The sequence below is a fragment of the Schistocerca nitens genome, chromosome 10 (genome assembly GCF_023898315.1).
Source record: "Schistocerca nitens isolate TAMUIC-IGC-003100 chromosome 10, iqSchNite1.1, whole genome shotgun sequence".
Lineage (NCBI taxonomy): Eukaryota > Metazoa > Arthropoda > Insecta > Orthoptera > Acrididae > Schistocerca > Schistocerca nitens.
In genome coordinates, this window is record NC_064623.1 from 184405714 (window position 1) to 184428953 (window position 23240).

The 23240-nt window shown below is 45.7% G+C and overlaps 1 protein-coding gene across 1 annotated transcript in view; it reads right to left on the minus strand.

The window, feature by feature from the left end:
- Positions 1-12088, minus strand: part of LOC126209978 (potassium voltage-gated channel protein eag-like) — a 667509-nt gene extending 655421 nt beyond the window's left edge. The window contains exon 1 of the mRNA XM_049939089.1: positions 12010-12088. Coding sequence (XP_049795046.1) covers positions 12010-12088 — 79 coding nt within the window. The remainder of the gene's footprint in view (positions 1-12009) is intronic.
- Positions 12089-23240: the final 11152 nt, after the last annotated feature.

The window sequence follows — 23240 nt, forward strand, 5'->3', positions numbered from 1 at the left end:
AACTGATGTTTCTCTATCAGTGCAATCAAACGTAGGCCACGTATATCAGATATTTTGATACTCGCCTACTCAAAACCTACAGGCTACTTCCAGTTGACCTGAAATCACGAAACTTTGCAAGAAGCAATGTTTCACAGTACAAACAAAGAGAAACATCGGAAAATTTTCAATTTGAAATTACATCACATGAAAAAATTTTCTTGTCATTTGTTAGCTGCCTGTCTGTGTGACTGTTAAGACCTCTTTTTCTCAGGAATGAATCGGCATAACAAGTTAAAATTTACACTACATACTAAGGACTATGGTCCCTTGGTAGTGTAAAAAGGTACAGCTTCTAAGTCAATACATCTAAAGGATACGACCAATTACGGCTCATATTTTGAAAATCGCCGACTCACTCGTCAAAACTTGTGAGGTACTTCCCGTCGGCCTAGAATCATGAAATTTGGCAGGAAGTAGGAAGCCATGGTACAAGTAAAGGAAAAAAATCAGAAGTTAGTTTGTAATTGCATCGCACAAAAATTTCTTTTGCCATTTGTTATCCAACTTCTCGGAAGTCTTGGAATCCGCATGGCCGATATCTTTACAGTATCAATGTAGATAACAGGCAAAAATCGTAGAGATTCTCAATTCCCTGGATGGATGAGGTGTCTGTATACATAATTAAGTTAGTATTTTAAAGTAGTTTGTCATCCCAGTCAAGCAGATGTTTCGGATGCAGGTTATTTCGAGGATACATCTATATCGTAATTGCTTGCACTATAAGTCCTGCAATATTGTAGCCAATTAATGCTTTGTGGCGAGCAACATCTACATGTTTAATGAGGGACGTCAAGATACTGTAAAATATAAAATGGCCACTGCATATACACTATGTGGTCAAAACTATCCAGACACCCCCAAAAACATACGTTTTTCATATTAGGTGCATTGTGTTGCCACCTATAGCCAGGTGCTCCATATCAGCGACCTCAGTAGTCATTAGACATCGTGAGAGAGCAGAAACGGGCGCTCCGCGGAATTCACGGAGTTCGAACGTGGTCAGGTGAATGGGTGTCGCTTGTGTAATTCGTCTGTACGCGCGATTTGCACACTCCTAAACATACCCTAGGTCCATTATTTCCGATGAGATGGTGAAGTGGAAATACGATGGGACACGTGCAGCACAAAATCGTACAGGCCGAGCTCGTCTGTTGATAGACAGAGACCGCCGACAGTTGAAGAGGATCGTAATGTGTAATAGGCGGACTTATGTCCAAACTATCATTCAGGAATTCCAAACTGCATCAGGATCCACTGCAAGTACTATGAAAGGTGGCAGTGAGAAAACTTGGATTTTATTGTCGAGCGACTGCTCATAAGCCACACTTCACGCCGGTAAATGCCAAACGACGCCTCGCTTCATGTAAGGAGCGTAAACATTGGACGACTGATCAGTGGAAAAACGTTATGTGGAATGACGAATCACGGTTCACGATGTGTCGATCCGATGGCAGGGTGTGGATATGGCGAATACCCGGTGAAAGTAATATGCCAGAATGTGTACTGCCAACAGTACTATTCGAAGGCGGTGGTGTTATGGTGTTGTCATCATGGTGGGGGCTTGCACCCCTTATTGTTTTGCGTAGTACTATCTGAACACAGGCCTAAAGTGATGTTTTAAGCAGCTTCTTGCTTCCCACTGTTGAAGAGCAGTTCGGGGATGGCGATTGGAATTTTCAACACGATCGAGCACCTGTTCATAACGCAGGGTCTGTGGCGGAGTGGTAACACGGCAGTAAAGTCTCTGTAATGGACTGGCTTGCACAGAGTCCTGACCTAAATCCTATAGAACACCTTTGGAATGTTTTGGAACGCAGACTTCGTACCAGGCCTCACCGACCGACATCGATGTCTTTCGTCAGTGCAGCACTCCGCGAAGAATGGTCTGTCATTCCCCAAGAAACATTCCAGCACCTGATTGAAAGTGTGCCTGCGAGAGTGGAAGCTGTCATCAAGGCTAAGGTGGGCCAATACCGTATTGAATCCCAGCATTACCGATGGAGGGCGCCACGAAATTGTAAGTCATTTTCAGTCAGGTGTCCGAATACTTTTGATCACATAGTGTATTTCAGTGTTTCAGTGAGAAAGTAAGGACGTTCTTTCTCTTTTATCTTTACAGGTACAATAAGAGATAGTTTTTGTTAATTTCTTTGCAGTAATATAGAGGCATGATTCATAATAACGTGTGTTAATATTCCTGGAAAGATTATTATCCCCGTTCTCAATGTCATTTTTGAAAATTAGTATTACGAATCAGAGTTATTACATTCACTATAATTGTGTAATAATTCTAATAATCAGTTCACAGAAAAAGCGACCATTGAAGTTTTAAAAAATGTTTATCAGTTACAGTAATGGTTGCTTAACCACAGTTCAGAGTTAATTTGAGTTTTGCTATCGACAAAGATTAATGTAAAATAACAAGGTTAACGAGACAACATTTTTCTTTGAACAGTAAGTTGAGTAATGTTACGAGGGTCACTCCAAAAGAAATGCACACTAGTTTTGTAAAAATACAGTTTTCATTCTGAATGTGTGAAAGTTTTACGGCGTGTAGATACATCCTTCCCGCTTGTTTTCAAACTTAGTTTAACCTGTTCCCGTGAGTGGCGCCGTCACAGCATGTCTTCAAGATGGCTGCTACACTTGACGTTCGTCAGAAGCGACGTGCTGTCATAGAATACCTGTGCTGTGAAAACGAGACAGTGGGAAACATCCACAAGAGGTTGAAATATGTGTACGGAGATGCTGCTGTCGATCGCAGTACAGTTAGTCGGTGGGCAAGCAGGTTACGTGATGAAGGCGGGCACGGCAATATTGAGGATTGTCCTCGCAGTGGCAGGCCTCGTACTGCACACACTCCAGACAATGTGCAGAGAGTTAACGAACTGGTGACTGCTGACAGACGCATCACAGTGACCGAACTGTCACGATACGTTGGGATAGGGGAAGGAAGTGTTTGCAGAATACTGAAAGTGTTGGCGTTAAAAAAGGTTTGTGCCAGGTGGGTTCCCAGGATGTTGACAGTGGCTCACAAAGAAACAAGAAAAATGGTATGCAGCGAACTTTTGGAACAGTACGAGAATGGTGGAGATGAATTTCTTGGACGTATTGTGACAGGTGATGAAACATGGCTCCATCATTTTTCACCAGAGACGAGGAGGAGTGGCATCATGCAAATTCACCCAAGAAAAAAATTCAAAAGCACAATTTCTGCTGGAAAAGTTATGGCTACGGCGTTTTTCGATTCCGATGGACTCATGCTTGTGGACATCACGCCAAGTGGAACCACCATAAATTCTGATGCATATGTGACGACACTGAAGAAACTCCTAGCTCGACTGAGTCGTGTTCGACCACAACGGCAAAAGCAGGCTGTTTTGCTGTTGAACGACAATGCACGGCCACGTGTCAGTCAAAAAAACCATGGAAGCGATCACTAAACTCGGATGGAAAACACTGAAACATTCGCCTTACAGTTCTGACCTGGCTCCATGTATCATCTCTTTGGGAAACTGAAAGACTCTCTTCGTGGAACAAGGTTTGAAGATGATGACTCCCTTGTGCACGCTCCCAAACAGTGGCTCCAACAGGTTGGTCCAGGACTTTACCGTGCGGGTATACAGGCGCTGGTTTCAAGATGGCGTAAGATAGTTGAGAGGTCTATGGTCTATGGTCTCTGGTTGTCTGGTAGGTGTACAAAATTGAATCTAAGACTATTCAGTCAAAGTATATATATATATATATATATATATATATATATATATATATATATATATATATATATATATATACAGGGTGAGTCACCTAACGTTACCGCTGGATATATTTCGTAAACCACATCAAATACTAACGAATCGATTCCACAGACCGAACGTGAGGAGAGGGGGTAGTGTAATTGTTTAATACAAATCATAAAAAAAATGCACGGAAGTATGTTTTTAACACAAACCTACGTTTTTTTAAATGGAACCCCGTTAGTTTTGTTAGCACACCTGAACATATAAACAAATACGTAATCAGTGCCGTTTGTTGCATTGTAAAATGTTAATTACATCCGGAGATATTGTAACCTAAAGTTGACGCTTGAGTACCACTCCTCCGCTGTTCGGTCGTGTGTATCGGAGAGCACTGAATTGCGTAGGGATCCAAAGGGAACGGTGATGGACCTTAGATACAGAAGAGACTGGAACAGCACATTACGTCTACATGCTAACACCTTTTTATTGGTCTTTTTCACTGACGCACATGTACATTACCACGAGGGGTGAGGTACACGTTCGAAGGGCGTTTCATAGGACGTGGAGGGCGCATAAATTGGCCAGTCCGTTCTCCTGATCTTACACCTCTGGACTTCTTTCTGTGGGGTACGTTAAAGGAGAATGTGTACCGTGATGTGCCTACAACCCCAGAGGATATGAAACAACGTATTGTGGCAGCCTGCGGCGACATTACACCAGATGTACTGCAGCGTGTACGACATTCATTACGCCAGAGATTGCAATTGTGTGCAGCAAATGATGGCCACCACATTGAACATCTATTGGCCTGACATGTCGGGATACACTCTATTCCACTCCGTAATTGAAAACGGAAACCACGAGTGTACGTGTACCTCACCCCTAATGGTAATGTACATGTGCGTCAGTGAAAAAGACCAATAAAAAGGTGTTAGCATGTGGACGTAATGTGCTGTTCCAGTCTCTTCTGTACCTAAGGTCCATCACCGTTCCCTTTGTATCCCTACGTAAATCGCTGCTCGCCGATACACACGATCGAACAGCGGAGGAGTGGTACCCAAGCGTCAACTTTAGGTTACAATATCTCCGGATGTAATTAACATTTTACAATGCAATAAACGGCACTGATTACGTATTTGTTTATATGTTCAGATGTGCTAACAAAACTAACGGGGTTCCATTTAAAAAAACCTAGGTTTGTGTTAAAATACATACTTCCGTGCATTTTTTTGTGGTTTGTATTAACCAATTACACTAGCCCCTCTCCTCACGTTCGGTATGTGGAATCGATTCGTCAGTATTTGATGTAGTTTACGAAATATATCCAGCGGTAACGTTAGGTGACTCACCCTGTATATATGAGCGATGTGGCGCGGTGGTAGCACACTGGACGCTCATTCGGAAGGACGACGGTTCAATCCCAAGTTATTTCCCTAAAATCGCTGTAGGCTGTTTGGTCTCTTCGCCCAAATCAACCCAACTCAAAAAAGACACAGTTATTTACGTCACACATTTTAATTCTATAAAACTCAGAAATCAAAACCTATAGGATACTTCCCGTTGACCTAGGGTCATGAAAAATAGGAAGATTTGACAGATCAACCAAATACTAGTCTGCGAATGTCTGCTTTCACATACTACTTGAAACGCCACATTCAAGTGCAGTAATCGCGCCTGGATATCTGATGACGGATAAATTATGATACGCATCATATGGGCAATAAAATCATTTCTTGCCTGATGTCTGACTTCTACCATTGCAACCCAGTGAGCCTGAACGCAGAACTACTAATTACGAGGGCTATTCCGAAAGTAAGGCCCGATAGGTCGCGAAATGGAAACCACGGTAAAAATCAGAAATGTTTTATTTGCAACAGTTAGATACACCTTGCAGCTACTTATCTCCATAGTCGCCGACCCGACTTAGACGTGTATCGTAGCGTTGTACCAACTTTCCCATACCCTCGCTATAGAAGGCAGCCGCCAGTGCTCTCCGCCAATTCTCTACGCTGGCCTACGGCTCGTTGTCTTGTGCCGAAATGTTGTCTTCATAACCAGCGGTTCATGTGACCAGAGCTGAAACTCAGAGGGAGACAATTACGGGCTGTATTGTGGGTACTCTCACATTTCCATTTGAAAACGATGCAGGAGCATCTTCATTGCCCCTGCAGAATGCGGCTGAGAATTGTCTTGAAGACGAAACAGCACGACAGTTATGTAATGTTAGCTGCATAGCTTCAGGGGAAATTTCTCACCAGGCCCCCGTACTTGGCGGCAGACACTATTTTCTAGACATCTTTACGCACTCACTGCGAGCTCAGAAATGAGAAGAGCGACGTGATGCTAACTGGGGTTATACTAGAGACACTACCCAACACATCTGTGCAAAGCTTTATCAGATTTTCATAGTCGTTTCCATTTCGTGACCGATCGGACCTTACTTTCGGAATAGCCCTCGTATTATAAGAAATTAAAACATTCCCGAAAATATTGGAATCCCTGGACCGATATCTTGCCTGTATTACTAACAGGACGAAATGGTCGAGATTCTCGTTTCCTGGAATAGATTAACTGTCTGTACATAATTGAGTTTGTACGGAACCCTCAGAGAGCGATTCGTACTCGCACATGGCCAGCTCTTTTCATTAATGTCCCGGCATAAAGACAAGGTCCGGCACGAAGATGAAGAACACTAGAGCAGAGAAGGCTGTGAGACGACGTCAGCAAATAGTACGCTGACTAGAACCGCACCACGACAGGAGTGGCCTCTACAAGGGGCCTCTACAAGCGCCGCTCCTGACAGCTCCGACCGAACAGTAGAAGACGGACACACGTAGACCCGGAATACAGGAGAGCACTGGAAGAGCTGTGAATTGTGATCCTATCCATTACTCGCATGGAAATTCTACATACCGAAAGACATTTGTTAATTACATGTCACCAATAGCTTGCGACACGAGATGTACACCAAAGTTAAGCATTGTCAATCTACTTTATTGTAATAAAAAAACATTAATCTGACTTGTTTGAATTGTTGTGTAACTATCCGCGAAAGCAGCATTCTTTAGGCACCTTAGACGAGTGGGAAGAACCACACAACTGAAGTTTTAATATTTCAAGAAATGATTTTGATTGAAAATATAAAATCCGTTATAAATTTTTTTCGCTTCAGGACTGGCTGTCGATTTCTTTGGCTAGCAATTTTTTAGAGCTAAGAGGAACTAGATTTTACTGGTTCCTGTCCCACTTGTTGTCGGTAACCCGGGTAAGAAATGACTCTGAGCACTATGGGACTCAACTGCTGTGGTCATAAGTCCCCTAGAACTTAGAACTACTTAAACCTAACTAACCTAAGGACAGCACACAACACCCAGCCATCACGAGGCAGAGAAAATCCCTGACCCCGCCGGGAATCGAACCCGGGAACCCGGGCGTGGGAAGCGAGAACGCTACCGCACGACCACGAGATGCGGGCTCCGGGTAAGAAGTGAGGTGTTAGTTAAAGGATTTCTTTTTATGACATCCTCAACCAGACGGTTCAGAAAATCACAACTGCTCTTGCAATACTTCGGACGTGAGTTAGAAAACTGTTAACTTTCCTTACAAACTAATACCATTGAGGTAATTCTTCAATCAGTCAGACTACCTTTAAAAATAATCATCTATAGTATTAAAGATAGGTTTGGAAGACGTTGCGTGTATACAATGTACACGTCGGTGGTAGCTGAACGAGGTCATGATATTTACCATAATAAAGTTTACACTCGAGAAGTAACAGTTAAAATCACAAGTCACAGCAGTCGCTATATTATGTTCACTGTCACACGCCAAGCTGCAGCGGTCAGCGTGCAGGGGTGTGAAGCATCATGACAAACCCTGAGCGCATGCCTGAAAGGAGGTACACGTACAGTTGTAAAACAACCTAGGCTGCAGTAGACAGACTGTCATAAGTAAGAGCAGACTGCAGTATTTTTCCTAGTGGCGTTGGTCAGTTAAGTTCGTAACCACGTTACCTGTACGTTAGCTGTGTTGCATACCTATCAGGCGTTATCACATTTTGATGCCCGTGCTTGCTTATGCAATGGTTGTTTTATTAGATTCCCTCAGAAACCGAAAGTGGTGAACTAGAACAGTTTCTAGATAGCTGAGGATATATAGAGGTCTGCACAACCTATGGAACATTTTTGTTCTACGTCGTTATCTTTCTGTCTCTTATTTAAAAATAAACAGCGTTTCTAGTACGAAGTTATGTAATTCCTTAGACTTTCCCGGCGATTTTGTGACTTCTCGTTGAATCGGTTGTATTGGCGGTGGTAGGAAGGCGCCTCGCGGGCGCGAATCTAGTAGGGTACGCCATGAAACGGCCGAAACCGGGGAAAACAGCGGAAGCGGGCGCGGACGGAAGACGGAACATCTCGCGTCCGACCAATACGGTCGCAGCGGGAGCGGACGGCGTAGGGAACGCCAGACACCGTCCAGACATAAATACGGGACACGGCCAGCCTCACTCTCAGTCACAGGAAGCACCTGATGAAGACTCCGAGGTACGACGTCGAAATATTGTGTTGGAAAACCGCAGACCACCGGCAGTACACCCGATTCAACGAGATGTTACAGTTGAAGTTGTCGATGTTTAGTTCGGGTTTACCCCAAAATTGTTAATATGTAATGTGAAACATGTAGATGATGTAGTAAGAATGAAGCAAACTATACAGATTTATCATATTGCGCTAGATACACAGAAAGGCGAATTAAAAAAACAAAATACAAAACAAAAATATATCAGACATTGCTTCAATACTTCTTCACACTTAAATGAAACATGTCGAAGAATGTTCCCTTCAGTACAAAATAGCTACAATAAGTACTCATATGTTTTATGTTTGTGCACAAAAACTGTACTCGCATCAAAATAATTGCTTCGTTTACATAGAAGCGCAGAAGTAGTTCGAACAACTAATTTTTATTACTTATAAAATGCAATTTATATTCTGTAAGAGTATAGAATGGACTAACGCTGAATGATCTGTGGTTCTAGTTATGTACAACATAAAGAGAAACAAAACGAAGAGAAACTCTGTTACACATTCATTTATGTTTCTCTGTCCACCAGCGCTATCAATAGAACCGGCAATCCTATCATATACTGTGTCATTTCTGTAGTGTACCACAACTACCGAACCGTAGTTTTGGTACAGTGTAATTCTAGCAATATTTAAAATTAAATAAGGAATGAATACAAGAAAAATGTACGTTGGATGTGATTTGATAGGGACAATAGATATTACATTATTTTCACAACTTATGAGTCACACACCAACTTGCAGCGCTCAATATCTCGGAGCGTGTGAAGCTTTTCATCACACCTCTGTGTTTGCCTGAAACGAGGTACACGTGATCTGGGTAACTGGTTCCACCAACTACTACTTGTTGTTCTTAGTTTCCAGCCACTACTAATAACAACCAAATCGAATCTTGTGACTTAGTACTCAGATGATAGTCTATGTTGTGAGCCCAGTGAAGCAGTTGATAAATGCCAGGTAAATTACTAACAAGGGAACCTCCCCATCGCACACTGCCGCCCCCTCCCCCTCAGATTTAGTTATAAGTTGACACAGTGGATAGGCCTTGAAAAACTGAACACAGATCAATCGTGAAAACAGGAAGAAGTTGTGTGGAACTATGAAAAAAATAAGCAAAATATACAAACTGAGTAGTCCATGCGCAAGATACGCAACATCAAGGATAGTACAAAATTGTTAAGGCTTTCGTGGCCACTTGTTGACAAACTGCCAATTGGCTTCTGTCTCGGGTTCTTCGGCCGACGTTCATCTAATGATTTTTCTGACGTTTCGCCGGCACGAGTGGCTGGCATTGTCAAAGCTTCACCCTCCATTGCCGGTGGTGAACTGGAGCCGAGCTCGCGGGCGCAGACTATATGTACCTGGCGCGCCAACGTCCGAGGGCTTCTCCGCGGTCATTTCCGGTGCGGTTCTGCTCTTGCTACCTGCGACGGTCATTCGCTGCAGTACGGAAAGTCAGGATCCGTTGACCTTAAGACTTTCCTCTTTCTTGTTCAAACTGTTCGCGTGTTTTTGTATTTCTACAGCTTCTCTGAACAAGCGCGTGTGATAGTGCTTCTCTACAGACAGAACTTCCGTGTCGGCGAATTTTATTACGTGGTCGGTCTCATTGAGTGCGTGCTCTGCCACGGCTGATTTCTCCACCTGCCCCAACCTACAATGTCGCTTATGCTCGTTGATCCTGGTGTTGATGGATCGTCCAGTCATTCCGACATAAACTTTTCCGCATGTGCTAGTATACGGTATATTCCCGACATTGCAAGTGGGTCTCTCTCCTCCTTCGCCGATCTAAGACACTCTTTGATCTTCCTTGTCGGTTTGAAAATCGTCTTTACGCCATGTTTGCGCAATATACGGCCGATTCTCTCCGTCACTCTGGGAATGTATGGCAGAAAGGCCGTACCCGACATTTCTTTTTCTGGTTCCTTACTTCGCCGAGTGTTTGGCTCTGTTACACTCTAATATAATTTTTGGAGTACCCATTGCTCCTCAGAACCGTTTCCAGGTGTTGCATTTCTCGTTTGAGGTGTTGCGGCTGACATATTCGTCCTGCTCTCGTTACGAGCGTACTAATCGTGCCTCTTTTCTGGCTCGGGTGGTGGTTTGACAGTTTGTGCAGGTATCGGTCCGTGTGTGTCGGTTTTCGATACACGCTGTGTCCCAGGTTTTCGCCGTCCCTTGTGACCAGCACATCTAGAAATGGCAGTTTCTTGACCTTTTCTACTTCCATGGTAAATGTTATGTTGGCATGGAGGCTGTTCAAGTGTCTTAGGAAGTCACCGAGCTGTTCTTCACCATGGCTCCACACCACGAAAGTATCACCGACGTACCTGTACCACACCTTAGGTTTGCAAGTCGCCGAGTCCAGTGCCTGTGCTTCGAATTGTTCCATGAAGAAGTTGGCCACCACTGGACTGAGAGGACTGCCCATGGCCACGCCTTCCAGCTGTTCGTAGAAATCTCCATTCCACGTGAAATAGCTCGTGGTGAGACACGCATGGAAGAGCTTTCTGATGTCCTGCGGGAAAATGGAACCGATGTGCTCCAGAGCGTCACTGAGTGGCACTTTCGTAAAAAACGAAACAACATCAAAGCTGACCAAGATGTCGTTTGGTGCAAGTTTCAGTTTCTTCAGTTTCTCAATGAAATGTCCTGAGTCCTTAATGTATGTGTCGGTCTTCCCCACGTGTGGCTGGAGCAGAGAGGCCAAGTGTTTTGCCAGTTTATATGTCGGTGATCCAGGAGCGCTAACGATCGGTCTCAGTGGAACGTTGTTCTTATGGATCTTGGGTAATCCATACAGCCGAGGTGGTAGGGCTTCTGTGTTGCGCAGGTTTCTCTGTATGTCCGCCGGAGAAACCTGCGCAAGGATAGTGTTAGCTCAGGAGCGCCGTCGTCCCGTGGTTAGCGTGAGCAACTGCGGAACGAGAGGTCCTTGGTTCAAGTCTTCCCTCGAGTGAAAAGTTTAATTCTTTATTTTCAGACAATTATTATCTGACCGTCCGTCCGTCCGATGCGAGGTAACTGCGCCGTAGTATGGGGACGCTACACCTAAACAAACATCGAAACACACGACGTCAGTCGACTACGGCGCACGGAAGAGCGAGTAATCCTGCTAACGTGTTTTCCTGTGGAGTACTCGGTTGACCTATGACCTTGCCATCAAATGTTTTCGGTTCCCATTGGAGAGGCACGTCCTTTCGTCTACTATTCGCACGGTTTTGCGGTGCGGTCGCAAAACACAGTCACTAAACTTATTACAGTGAACAGAGACGCCAATGAACGAACGGACGGATCATAACTTTGCGAAAATAAAGAAAGTAAACTTTTCACTCGAGGGAAGACTTGAACCAAGGACCTCACGTTCCGCAGCTGCTCACGCTAACCACGGGACCACGGCGCTGCTGAGCTCACACTGTCCTTGATGTTGCCTATCTTGCGCATGGACTACTCTGTATATTTTGCTTCTTTTTTTCATAGTTCCACACAACTTCTTCCTGTTTTCTCGATTTATCTGTGATCAGTTTTTCAAGGCCTATCTACTGTGCCAACTTATAACTAAATCTGAGGGGGGTGCGATGAGAAGGTTCCCTTGTAAGACCAAGATAGCATGGAAATATTAGGAAAGCAGTAAGGGTACTCACGCTGCGAGCTGGAGCGCCGGATGATGTTCTCCAGGAAGGTGTTCTGCGGCGCGACGAGCCCGCGCCGTCCTCCTGGCATGGTGCTGGCTTACTCCTGACGATGCCTTCTGCTGCCGTGTAGAAACGCCGAAGCACTGATACACGTATAGCGCGAGGAGGAAAATGTTCTGCCTCTCCGCTGATGGAATGGGGCAGGCTTCAATACAAGGAATTCGTTGTCCTACTACGTACCTGTTCACTTCACTTATGTTCCTTCCAAGGTAGCGAGAATAACTTTTGAGCAAAATTAAAATAAATATATATTTTATTCTTTCTCTCTCCGTTTCGTATATGGAGCGTTATATCTATAATACACCGTTTTGTTAGGACGAGTGCTGCAAATTTACTTCTTAAGCGGCTCTTCTTCGACGATTGCTTTCAGGCCAACAAGAGCTAAATGTAGCCCAGAATTATGTATTTATTGCAAAACGCAAAAAGTATTAACGTTTCAGGCGCGAGATTACTGTACACATCACAGGACACACACAACACGAAAACATGTATGAGGCACTGTTGAACTTTTTATTAAAAATTAATTATTGTTGTTCTGTAAGTTATTTTGTTTACGCTCCTGGTAAGGAGTTGAATGTACTCTCGTTCCTTCAGCACTTCAACTGGAGGACAGATTTGGTAACACAAAAGTGTAGACCACCAGTGAAAGATTGTTCAGTAGTGTAGAGGTAGCGTGACGTCCGCTCCAGCTCACCTCTAACTACTTTTCTGCAGTTCGCGGAAACGCGGCACAACGCGTGCACCAATTAAGGGACTCGGGACAGAGACGGCAAAGTGGAAGGGCTGCGAAGGGCGGACTGCGAGGGCGAGGGATCGGGGTCCGGGGTTCGGAGGGCTCGTCCGTGGTTAGGCGCGGCGGCTACCCGCTGTCGAGGTGTGCGTCTTGGTGGCCGCCCGACAGCAGGGGCATGGCGGCGCGTTCGCGTGCTGGCTGAGCCGTGCGTTAGCAGCGGGGTCCGCCGCTAGGGGCGCTGTGGTCGGCGGGGCGGCGGCGTTTCGGCTGCGCTGCGAGCGGCATCTTCGGCAGCGGGAAGTCGAAGCAGGCGGGCGGGCGGCTCGCGCGGTCCATGACGGCCGGCGCAGACAGCGGTCGCGGCTGGCTCGGGCGTGGGTGCTCCCGTCACCTGCACCAACAAACACACTCATCCCGTGTCTGGGTACGAATCCAGGGTGGGCTGTATACTAATATATATCAATTTTCAAATTTAAGCATATTCCAGAGAATAAAGTAACATGGAAGTTAAATGCATCAAAATTTTTGATACCATTTGTCGACAGTATCATCAATCTCGTTAAAATACATTACTGGCCATTAAAATTGCTACACCACGAAGATGACGTTTTACAGATGCGAAATTTAACCGACAGGAAGAAGATGCTGTGATATGCAAATGATTAGATCTTCATTCACACAAGGTTGGCGCCGGTGGCGACACCTACAACGTGCTGACATGAGGGAAGTTTCCAACCGATTTCTCATACACAAACAGCAGTTGACCGGCGTTGCCCGGGGAAACGTTGCTGTGATCCCTCGTATAAGGAGGAGAAATGCGTACCATCTCGTTTCCGACTTTGATAAAGGTCGGATAGTAGCCTATCGCGATTGCGATTTATCGTATCGCGACATTGTTGCTCGCGTTGGTCGAGATCCGATGACTGTTAGTAGATTATGGAATCGGTTCAGGAGGGTGATACGGACCGCCGTGCTAGATCCAAACGGCCCCGTATCACTAGCAGCATCTTATCCGCATGGCTGTAACGGATCGTGCAGCCACGTGAGTCAACAGATAGGGACGTTTGCAAGACGACAACCATCTGCACGAACAGTTCGACGACGTTTTCAGCAGCATGGACCATCAGCTCGGAGACCATGGCTGCGGTAATCCTTGACGCTGCATCACAGACAGGAGCACCTCGGTGTACCAATGGCAAAACGTCATTTTTTGGGATGAATCCAGGTTCTGTTCACAGCATCCTGATGGTCGCATCCGTGTTTGGCGACATCGCAGTGAACGCACATTGGAAGCGTGTATTCGTCATCGCCCGGGTTCCCGGGTTCGATTCCCGGAGGGGTCAGGGATTTTCTCTGCCTCGTGATGACTGGGTGTTGTGTGCTGTCCATAGGTTAGTTAGGTTTAAGTAGTTCTAAGTTCTAGGGGACTGATGACCATAGATGTTAATTCCCATAGTGCTCAGGGCCATTTGAACCATCTGCGAATGTACTTGGTGTGCTCGAGGAAATTTTTAATGAAATTTCCGTTCTGACTTCCATTTCCTTAGATTCCAATTTAAATTATAGCTCACCATAATTAGCTTGAGCTTAACTTCTGATTGTGCCCATTCTATGGATGTAAGAAATTCTGTCAAGTCTGCTACGCTTGGGTGTTTATTCTAAACGTTCGTAATTTAATATCTGTGACTAAGAAAGTTGTGGAAGAGCTGTCGTTTATTTATTGTTTGAGAGATGATTTATTTTTTTACTTGTTACTGGCACTGATTCCTCGGGGTAGCAAGAACTGAAAGTTTAGTCATGTCAATCTGGGGTTAAAATTTGTAGGCTTATTTTCATTTAACAACCTCTTATTGCCAGAGATATTTGGTGATTATTGTATTGTATTTCGTACCATCGTGTGGACTATAAATAAATGTGATCATTGAAGACCGTGCAAGAATTGTGGACCCACTCTTCCGTGTGATTTCCTCCTTATCCTACCCTGTCTCTTGAGACATGAGAATCTTACGACTACAGTATCGGTGAGTCACAGTTTGAATCGTTCTGCTCATACTAATAGCTGGATGTAACAGTTTGTGGTAATATGAAATCGAAGGATCACATAGGCCCAGTCGTAAGTGTAGTATGTGGTAGACTTTGCACTAGGAAAATCAGGCTACAGTGGAAGCTACAAAACACACTTGCGTACCATATAGGACTAACAGGGGGCACTGAACGGATACGCAATAGGGCGGCTCGAATAGTCACATGTTTGTTTGACCCACTGAAGGGCATCCCGCACTTCCTCCAAAAGCTGTGCGGACAGGTGTTTGAAGACAAACTTAAATCTGCGTGTCGCTCCCGTAGGGATGATGAGGATAAAATTAAATCAATCACAGTGTGCATAGAGACGTTCAAACGATAGTTACTCCTGTGTGCCATTGATGAATTGAATGGCATGAAGCCCTAGTAAGTGGTACAATACAAATACCTTCTGCCATGCACTTTACAGCAGGTTGCAGAGTATGGATGTACAGGGTGGTCCCTTGACAGTGGCCGGGCCAAATATCTCACGAAATAAGCATCAAACGAAAAAACTGCAAAGAACGAAAGTCGTCTAGCTTCAAGGGGGAAACGAGATGGCGCTATGGTTGGCCCGCTAGATGGCGCTGCCATAGGTCAAACGATTATCAACTGCGTTTTTTAAAATAGGAACCCCCATTTTTATTACATATTCGTGTTGTACGTAAATAAATATGAATGTTTTAGTTGGACCACTTTTTTCGCTTTGTGATAGATGGCGCTGTAATACACTCCTGGAAATGGAAAAAAGAACACATTGACACCGGTGTGTCAGACCCACCATACTTGCTCCGGACACTGCGAGAGGGCTGTACAAGCAATGATCACACGCACGGCACAGCGGACACACCAGGAACCGCGGTGTTGGCCGTCGAATGGCGCTAGCTGCGCAGCATTTGTGCACCGCCGCCGTCGGTGTCAGCCAGTTTGCCGTGGCATACGGAGCTCCATCGCAGTCTTTAACACTGGTAGCATGCCGCGACAGCGTGGACGTGAACCGTATGTGCAGTTGACGGACTTTGAGCGAGGGCGTATAGTGGGCATGCGGGAGGCCGGGTGGACGTACCGCCGAATTGCTCAACACGTGGGGCGTGAGGTCTCCACAGTACATCGATGTTGTCGCCAGTGGTCGGCGGAAGGTGCACGTGCCCGTCGACCTGGGACCGGACCGCAGCGACGCACGGATGCACGCCAAGACCGTAGGATCCTACGCAGTGCCGTAGGGGACCGCACCGCCACTTCCCAGCAAATTAGGGACACTGTTGCTCCTGGGGTATCGGCGAGGACCATTCGCAACCGTCTCCATGAAGCTGGGCTACGGTCCCGCACACCGTTAGGCCGTCTTCCGCTCACGCCCCAACATCGTGCAGCCCGCCTCCAGTGGTGTCGCGACAGGCGTGAATGGAGGGACGAATGGAGACGTGTCGTCTTCAGCGATGAGAGTCGCTTCTGCCTTGGTGCCAATGATGGTCGTATGCGTGTTTGGCGCCGTGCAGGTGAGCGCCACAATCAGGACTGCATACGACCGAGGCACAAAGGGCCAACACCCGTCACCATGGTGTGGGGAGCGATCTCCTACACTGGCCGTACACCACTGGTGATCGTCGAGGGGACACTGAATAGTGCACGGTACATCCAAACCGTCATCGAACCCATCGTTCTACCATTCCTAGACCGGCAAGGGAACTTGCTGTTCCAACAGGACAATGCACGTCCGCATGTATCCCGTGCCACCCAACGTGCTCTAGAAGGTGTAAGTCAACTACCCTGGCCAGCAAGATCTCCGGATCTGTCCCCCATTGAGCATGTTTGGGACTGGATGAAGCGTCGTCTCACGCGGTCTGCACGTCCAGCACGAACGCTGGTCCAACTGAGGCGCCAGGTGGAAATGGCATGGCAAGCCGTTCCACAGGACTACATCCAGCATCTCTACGATCGTCTCCATGGGAGAATAGCAGCCTGCGTTGCTGCGAAAGGTGGATATACACTCTACTAGTGCCGACATTGTGCATGCTCTGTTGCCTGTGTCTATGTGCCTGTGGTTCTGTCAGTGTGATCATGTGATGTATCTGACCCCAGTAATGTGTCAATAAAGTTTCCCCTTCCTTGGACAATGAATTCATGGTGTTCTTATTTCAATTTCCAGGAGTGTAGTCACAAACGTATAAGTACGTGGTATCACGTAACATTCCGCCAGTGCGGACGGTATTTGCTTCGTGAAACATTACCTGTGTTAAAATGGACCGTTTGCCAATTGCGGAAAAGGTCTATATCGTGTTGATGTATGGCTATTGTGATCACAATGCCCAACGGGCGTGTGCTATGTATGGTGCTCGGCATCCTGGACATCATCCAAGTGTCCGGACCGTTCGCTGGATAGTTACGTTATTTAAGGAAACAGGGAGTGTTCAGCCACATGTGAAACGTCAACCACGACCTCCAACAAATGATGTGCCCAAGTAGGTGTTTTAGCTGCTGTCGTGGCTAATCCGCAAATCAGTAGCAGACAAACTGCGCGAGAATCGGGAATATCAAAAACGTCGGTGTTGAGAATGCTACATCAACATCGATTACCTCCGTACCATATTACTATGCACCAGGAATTGCTTGACGACGAATTTGAACGTCGTGTACAGTTCTGCCACTGGGCACAAGAGAAATTACGGGACGATGACAGATTTTTTGCACGCGTTCTATTTAGGGACGAAGCATCATTCACCAACAGCGGTAACTTGAGCCGGCATAATATGCACTATTGGGCAACGGAAAATCCATGATGGCTGCGACAAGTGGAACATCAGCGACCTTGGCGAGCTAATGTATGGTGCGGCATTCTGGGAGGAAGGATAATTGGCCCCCATTTTATCGATGGCAATCTAAATGGTGCAATGTATGCTGATTTCCTACGTAATGTTCTACCGATGTTACTACAAGATGTTTCACTGCATGACAGAATGGCGATGTACTTCCAACATGATGGATGTCCGGCACATAGCTCGCGTGCGATTGAAGCAGTATTGAATAGCATATTTCATGACAAGTGGATTGGTCGTCGAAGCACTGTACCAAGAAGGCCCGCACGTTAACCGGATCTGACGTCCCCGGATTTCTTTCTATGGTGAAAGTTAAAGGATATTTGCTATCGTGATCCACCGACAACGCCTGACAACGCGCGTCAGCGCATGTGCGAACATTACGGAAGACGAACTACTCGCTGTTGAGAGGATTGTCGTTACACGTATTGCCAAATGCACTGTGGTTGACGGACATCATTTTGAGCATTTATTGCATTAATGTGGTATTTACAGGTAATCACGCTGTAACCGCATGCGTTCTCAGAAATGGCAAGTTCATAAAGGCACATGTATCACATTGGAACAACCGAAATAAATTGTTCAAACGTACCTACGTTCCGTACTTTAATTTACAAAACCTACCTGGTACCAACTGTTCCTCTAAAATTGTGATTCATATGTTTGTGACTATTACAGCGCCATCTATCACAAAGCGATAAAAGTGGTCCAACTAAAACATTCACATTTCTTGACGTACTACACGAATATGTAATAAAAAATGGGGGTTCCTGTGTAAAAAAACGCAGTTTTTGTCCGTTTGACCTATGGCAGCGTCATCTAGCGGGCCTGCCATAGCGCCATCTGGTTTCCCCCTTCAAGCTGAACGAGTTTCGTTCTTTGTAGTTTTTTCGTTTGACGCTTATTGCGTGAGATATTTGGCCCGGCCACGATCAATGTACCACCCTGTATACGTAGATGTCTACATGTACGAGGGCGGGCTGAGCAGTGACTTCTCGGAAGCTATTTTTTAATACTGTCAAAGTTTTTTATAAAAATTCTTCATGTCTACACATATTTGCAACCCTCTGCCGATAGAGGGATCCGAATTGTAGTGTGTAACATGGCACTGTGTAACTTAACTATGTCTGTGCGTGAAGAACAGTGCCATAATCGAGGTTAGAATTCGAAGATATCCTCCACTTATGGACCACCCTTTGCTTTAGCTTAACAATGCCAGACAACAAGCTGCGATATCTGCAACAATCCGATACCTGTGAGCGATCATCCTCCATAAAGTCACAACTTTGCCCTATCTCATTTTCATCTTTGCCGAAACTCAGTGCTCACTTTCGAGGACTTCACTTTGATAATGATGAAGTAGTGCAATCATAGGTCGGACTGTAGTTCCATCGACAAGGTCAAATATTGTACACTGACGGTATCAGCAACGGGTCTGTCTTTCTGAGAAATACACTCCTGGAAATTGAAATAAGAACACCGTGAATTCATTGTCCCAGGAAGGGGAAACTTTATTGACACATTCCTGGGGTCAGATACATCACATGATCACACTGACAGAACCACAGGCACATAGACACAGGCAACAGAGCATGCACAATGTCGGCACTAGTACAGTGTATATCCACCTTTCGCAGCAATGCAGGCTGCTATTCTCCCATGGAGACGATCGTAGAGATGCTGGATGTAGTCCTGTGGAACGGCTTGCCATGCCATTTCCACCTGGCGCCTCAGTTGGACCAGCGTTCGTGCTGGACGTGCAGACCGCGTGAGACGACGCTTCATCCAGTCCCAAACATGCTCAATGGGGGACAGATCCGGAGATCTTGCTGGCCAGGGTAGTTGACTTACACCTTCTAGAGCACGTTGGGTGGCACGGGATACATGCGGACGTGCATTGTCCTTGCCGGTCTAGGAATGGTAGAACGATGGGTTCGATGACGGTTTGGATGTACCGTGCACTATTCAGTGTCCCCTCGACGATCACCAGTGGTGTACGGCCAGTGTAGGAGATCGCTCCCCACACCATGGTGACGGGTGTTGGCCCTTTGTGCCTCGGTCGTATGCAGTCCTGATTGTGGCGCTCACCTGCACGGCGCCAAACACGCATACGACAATCATTGGCACCAAGGCAGAAGCGACTCTCATCGCTGAAGACGACACGTCTCCATTCGTCCCTCCATTCACGCCTGTCGCGACACCACTGGAGGCGGGCTGCACGATGTTGGGGCGAGAGCGGAAGACGGCTCAAATGGCTCTGAGCACTATGGGACTTAACTTCTTTGGTCATCAGTCCCCTAGAACTTAGAACTACTTAAACCTAACTAACCTAAGGACATCACACACATCCATGCCCGAGGCAGGATTCGAACCTGCGACCGTAGCGGTCTCGCGGTTCCAGACTGTAGCGCCTAGAAACGCTCGGCCACTTCGGCCGGCGGAAGACGGCCTAACGGTGTGCGGGACCGTAGCCCAGCTTCATGGAGACGGTTGCGAATGGTCCTCGCCGATACCCCAGGAGCAACAGTGTCCCTAATTTGCTGGGAAGTGGCGGTGCGGTCCCCTACGGCACTGCGTAGGATCCTACGGTCTTGGCGTGCATCCGTGCGTCGCTGCGGTCTGGTCCCAGGTCGACGGGCACGTGCACCTTCCGCCGACCACTGGCGACAACATCGATGTACTGTGGAGACCTCACGCCCCACGTGCTGAGCAATTCGGCGGTACGTCTACCCGGCCTCCCGCATGCCCACTATACGCCCTCGCTCAAAGTCCGTCAACTGCACATACGGTTCACGTCCACGCTGTCGCGGCATGCTACCAGTGTTAAACACTGCGATGGAGCTCCGTATGCCACGGCAAACTGGCTGACACTGACGGCGGCGGTGCACAAATGCTGCGCAGCTAGCGCCATTCGACGGCCAACACCGCGGTTCCTGGTGTGTCCGCTGTGCCGTGCGTGTGATCATTGCTTGTACAGCCCTCTCGCAGTGTCCGGAGCAAGTATGGTGGGTCTGACACACCGGTGTCAATGTGTTCTTTTTCCATTTCCAGGAGTGTATATTCGCCGCCAGGGTGACTTGAGAAAGCCGCGCGGGATTAGCCGAGGGCTCACAGGCGCTGCAGTCATGGACCGTGCGGCTGGTCCCGGCGGAGTTTCGAGTCTTCCCTCGGGCATGGGTGTGTGTGTTTGTCCTTAGGATAATTTAGGTTAGGTAGTGTGTAAGATTAGGGACTGATGACCTTAGCAGTTAAGTCCCGTAAGATTTCACACACATTTGAACACTTTCGAGAAATAAATATGTAAACATGAAGAATAAGAGCTTGGAGAGTTTTCAAATAAGAAATTCAGAGGCACTACTTTTCAGTACGTCTTTGTAGACTCCTTAATCTGATTAGCTTTATAGCCTTCCGACTGGTCGTTTGTAAGCTATAAAAACGTAGCGACAGCCCAAGAAATATTGCCTTTACTTGAAAAGAGGTACGTACTAATTACTGATGGGGAGAGTGGGAGTCCAACAAAATCTTACCAAATCTCATTTAAAGGGCGGAAATGAAAATCTCACGTCAACTTTCTAAGTCGGATAATATACATCATTATAATGGACAATATTAAAGTCTGTGACAGTTTTATGGCCTCTCTGAACTCAGTTGAATGTCTTACGCGTGTGTTTTCCCGGGATTCCTCGATCTTAAACAAGTGCCGCACAAGTGTCAGATTTCATTCGAGGAATTCCCTGCCGCGCCGGTTGGAATCACCGCGCCGCTAAGTGAATCGGTCATGATGTTCTGCAGGGAGAGAGAGAGAGAGAGAGAGAGAGAGAGAGAGAGAGAGAGAGAATCTGTGAATATTAGAATATTATCTCTGACTCGTGATATAAAAACTCTGTGGATATACCTATAGAGTAAATATCTCTGGAGTGAGCATTGCGTTCTGCGCCTGTTGTCAACATTAAACCAAGATTGTCACGTGTTTTCGGGACTTCGCTGTGCGTGTGTGCTTTCCGTAGAGTTTGAAGTTTAAAATATCAAGAGTTTTTGTTGTTTTGCACTGTTTGTTGATAGTGTAATAGCGACGGGGAATTACTGTTGTTGCTACGGATGCAAAGAAAAATATGTGAAAGGAGGGATAGTAACTTTTCATGGGTACTATGTTTAAAAATTTCGAGACGCATTATAATTAAGGCTTGATTCTGTAGACCTGTTTTTCTACGATTTTATGACTGTATAATAGATACTACGGCTCGTACAAAAGCTTACAAACAATCGCTTCCTCTCGTAAATTTACTAGTGGAACAGGAAAGGGAATGGTTAGTTGTTTCAGAAAATACTATCCTCCATGCGTTTATCAGTGACTTGTCGATTATGTATATATATTTGAAAGACGGGAGACAGATAAATTCAGTAGAGTGGGAGTCTGTAATTGTCTTCGTATAATATGTGTGTCCAAACCTTTCTGTTTACTATAAAGTTACAGTAGCAGACCATGTCAAGTGTGTGTAGGACTTGGAGAATGATTATGTGTGATTTATATTTTAGTTTCCCGAAGGATCAACAACGAGTAAAGACGTGACTCCAGAAAATAAGGAGGAGTAATTTTGTCCCCACAAAATATTCCAGCCGGCCGCGGTCGCCGTGCGGTTCTAGGCGCTGCAGTCCGGAACCGCGGGACCGCTATGGTCGCAGGTTCGAATCCTGCCTTGGGCATGGATGTGTGTGATGTCCTTAGGTTAGTTAGGTTTAAGTAGTTCTAAGTTCTAGGGGACTGATAACCTAAGATGTTAAGTCCCATAGTGCTCAGAGCCTAAAATATTCCAGAGTATGTTCAAAACACTTTGAAGAGGAATGTTTACACATAGAAAAATTTTGACGTGTGTGGCTGAAGGTAGATGCTATACCAATTATTTTTAATTTTCTACTGCACCTACTACCAATTTCTGCATTCAGCTTAAATACATTTTCTGCACAAATCAAATAAAAAACACAAGTGTAGCTAATCAAAGTACACATTCATTTTCTTTGGTGTATTTTGCCTTCAGTTTATTTTCTTCACCATTTGATTAAGAAGCGTAAATTATTAGTAAACATGTCCCCAAACAAAACAAAAAAAAGTAGTTAGCGTTCAAACTCCGTAACCATTGCGTCGCTGGATCGAGTCCAATTCGTAAGTTTTTTTTTCCAACACAGTCATTTTCTTTACTATTTATATTACAATTGATATAATGGGAAAAATACGTGTAATCGGATGAACTTTTATTAAATTTACAATGTTATTTGGCAGTCTACAAATTTTTATTATCACAAATAATATAGTTTATTATCGACTAGTAAACGACCAAACGCATAAAGTGATGCTGAAAATGTATGCTTGTCCGTATCTTCAAAATTGTTCGTATTTAATCGAAAGAGAACGAGAAATTGCTTTCCGTGAAGACGCTATTGAAATACAGTCGATACTGCAGGACCAATTAGCAGCACCGATATGTAAGGAAATGCTACGTTATGCATGGTTTGCTTCCAAATTATCGTCTGAAAGAGAGGTTTTTGAAAATGTTAACGAGGTTTGTTTCTCCACG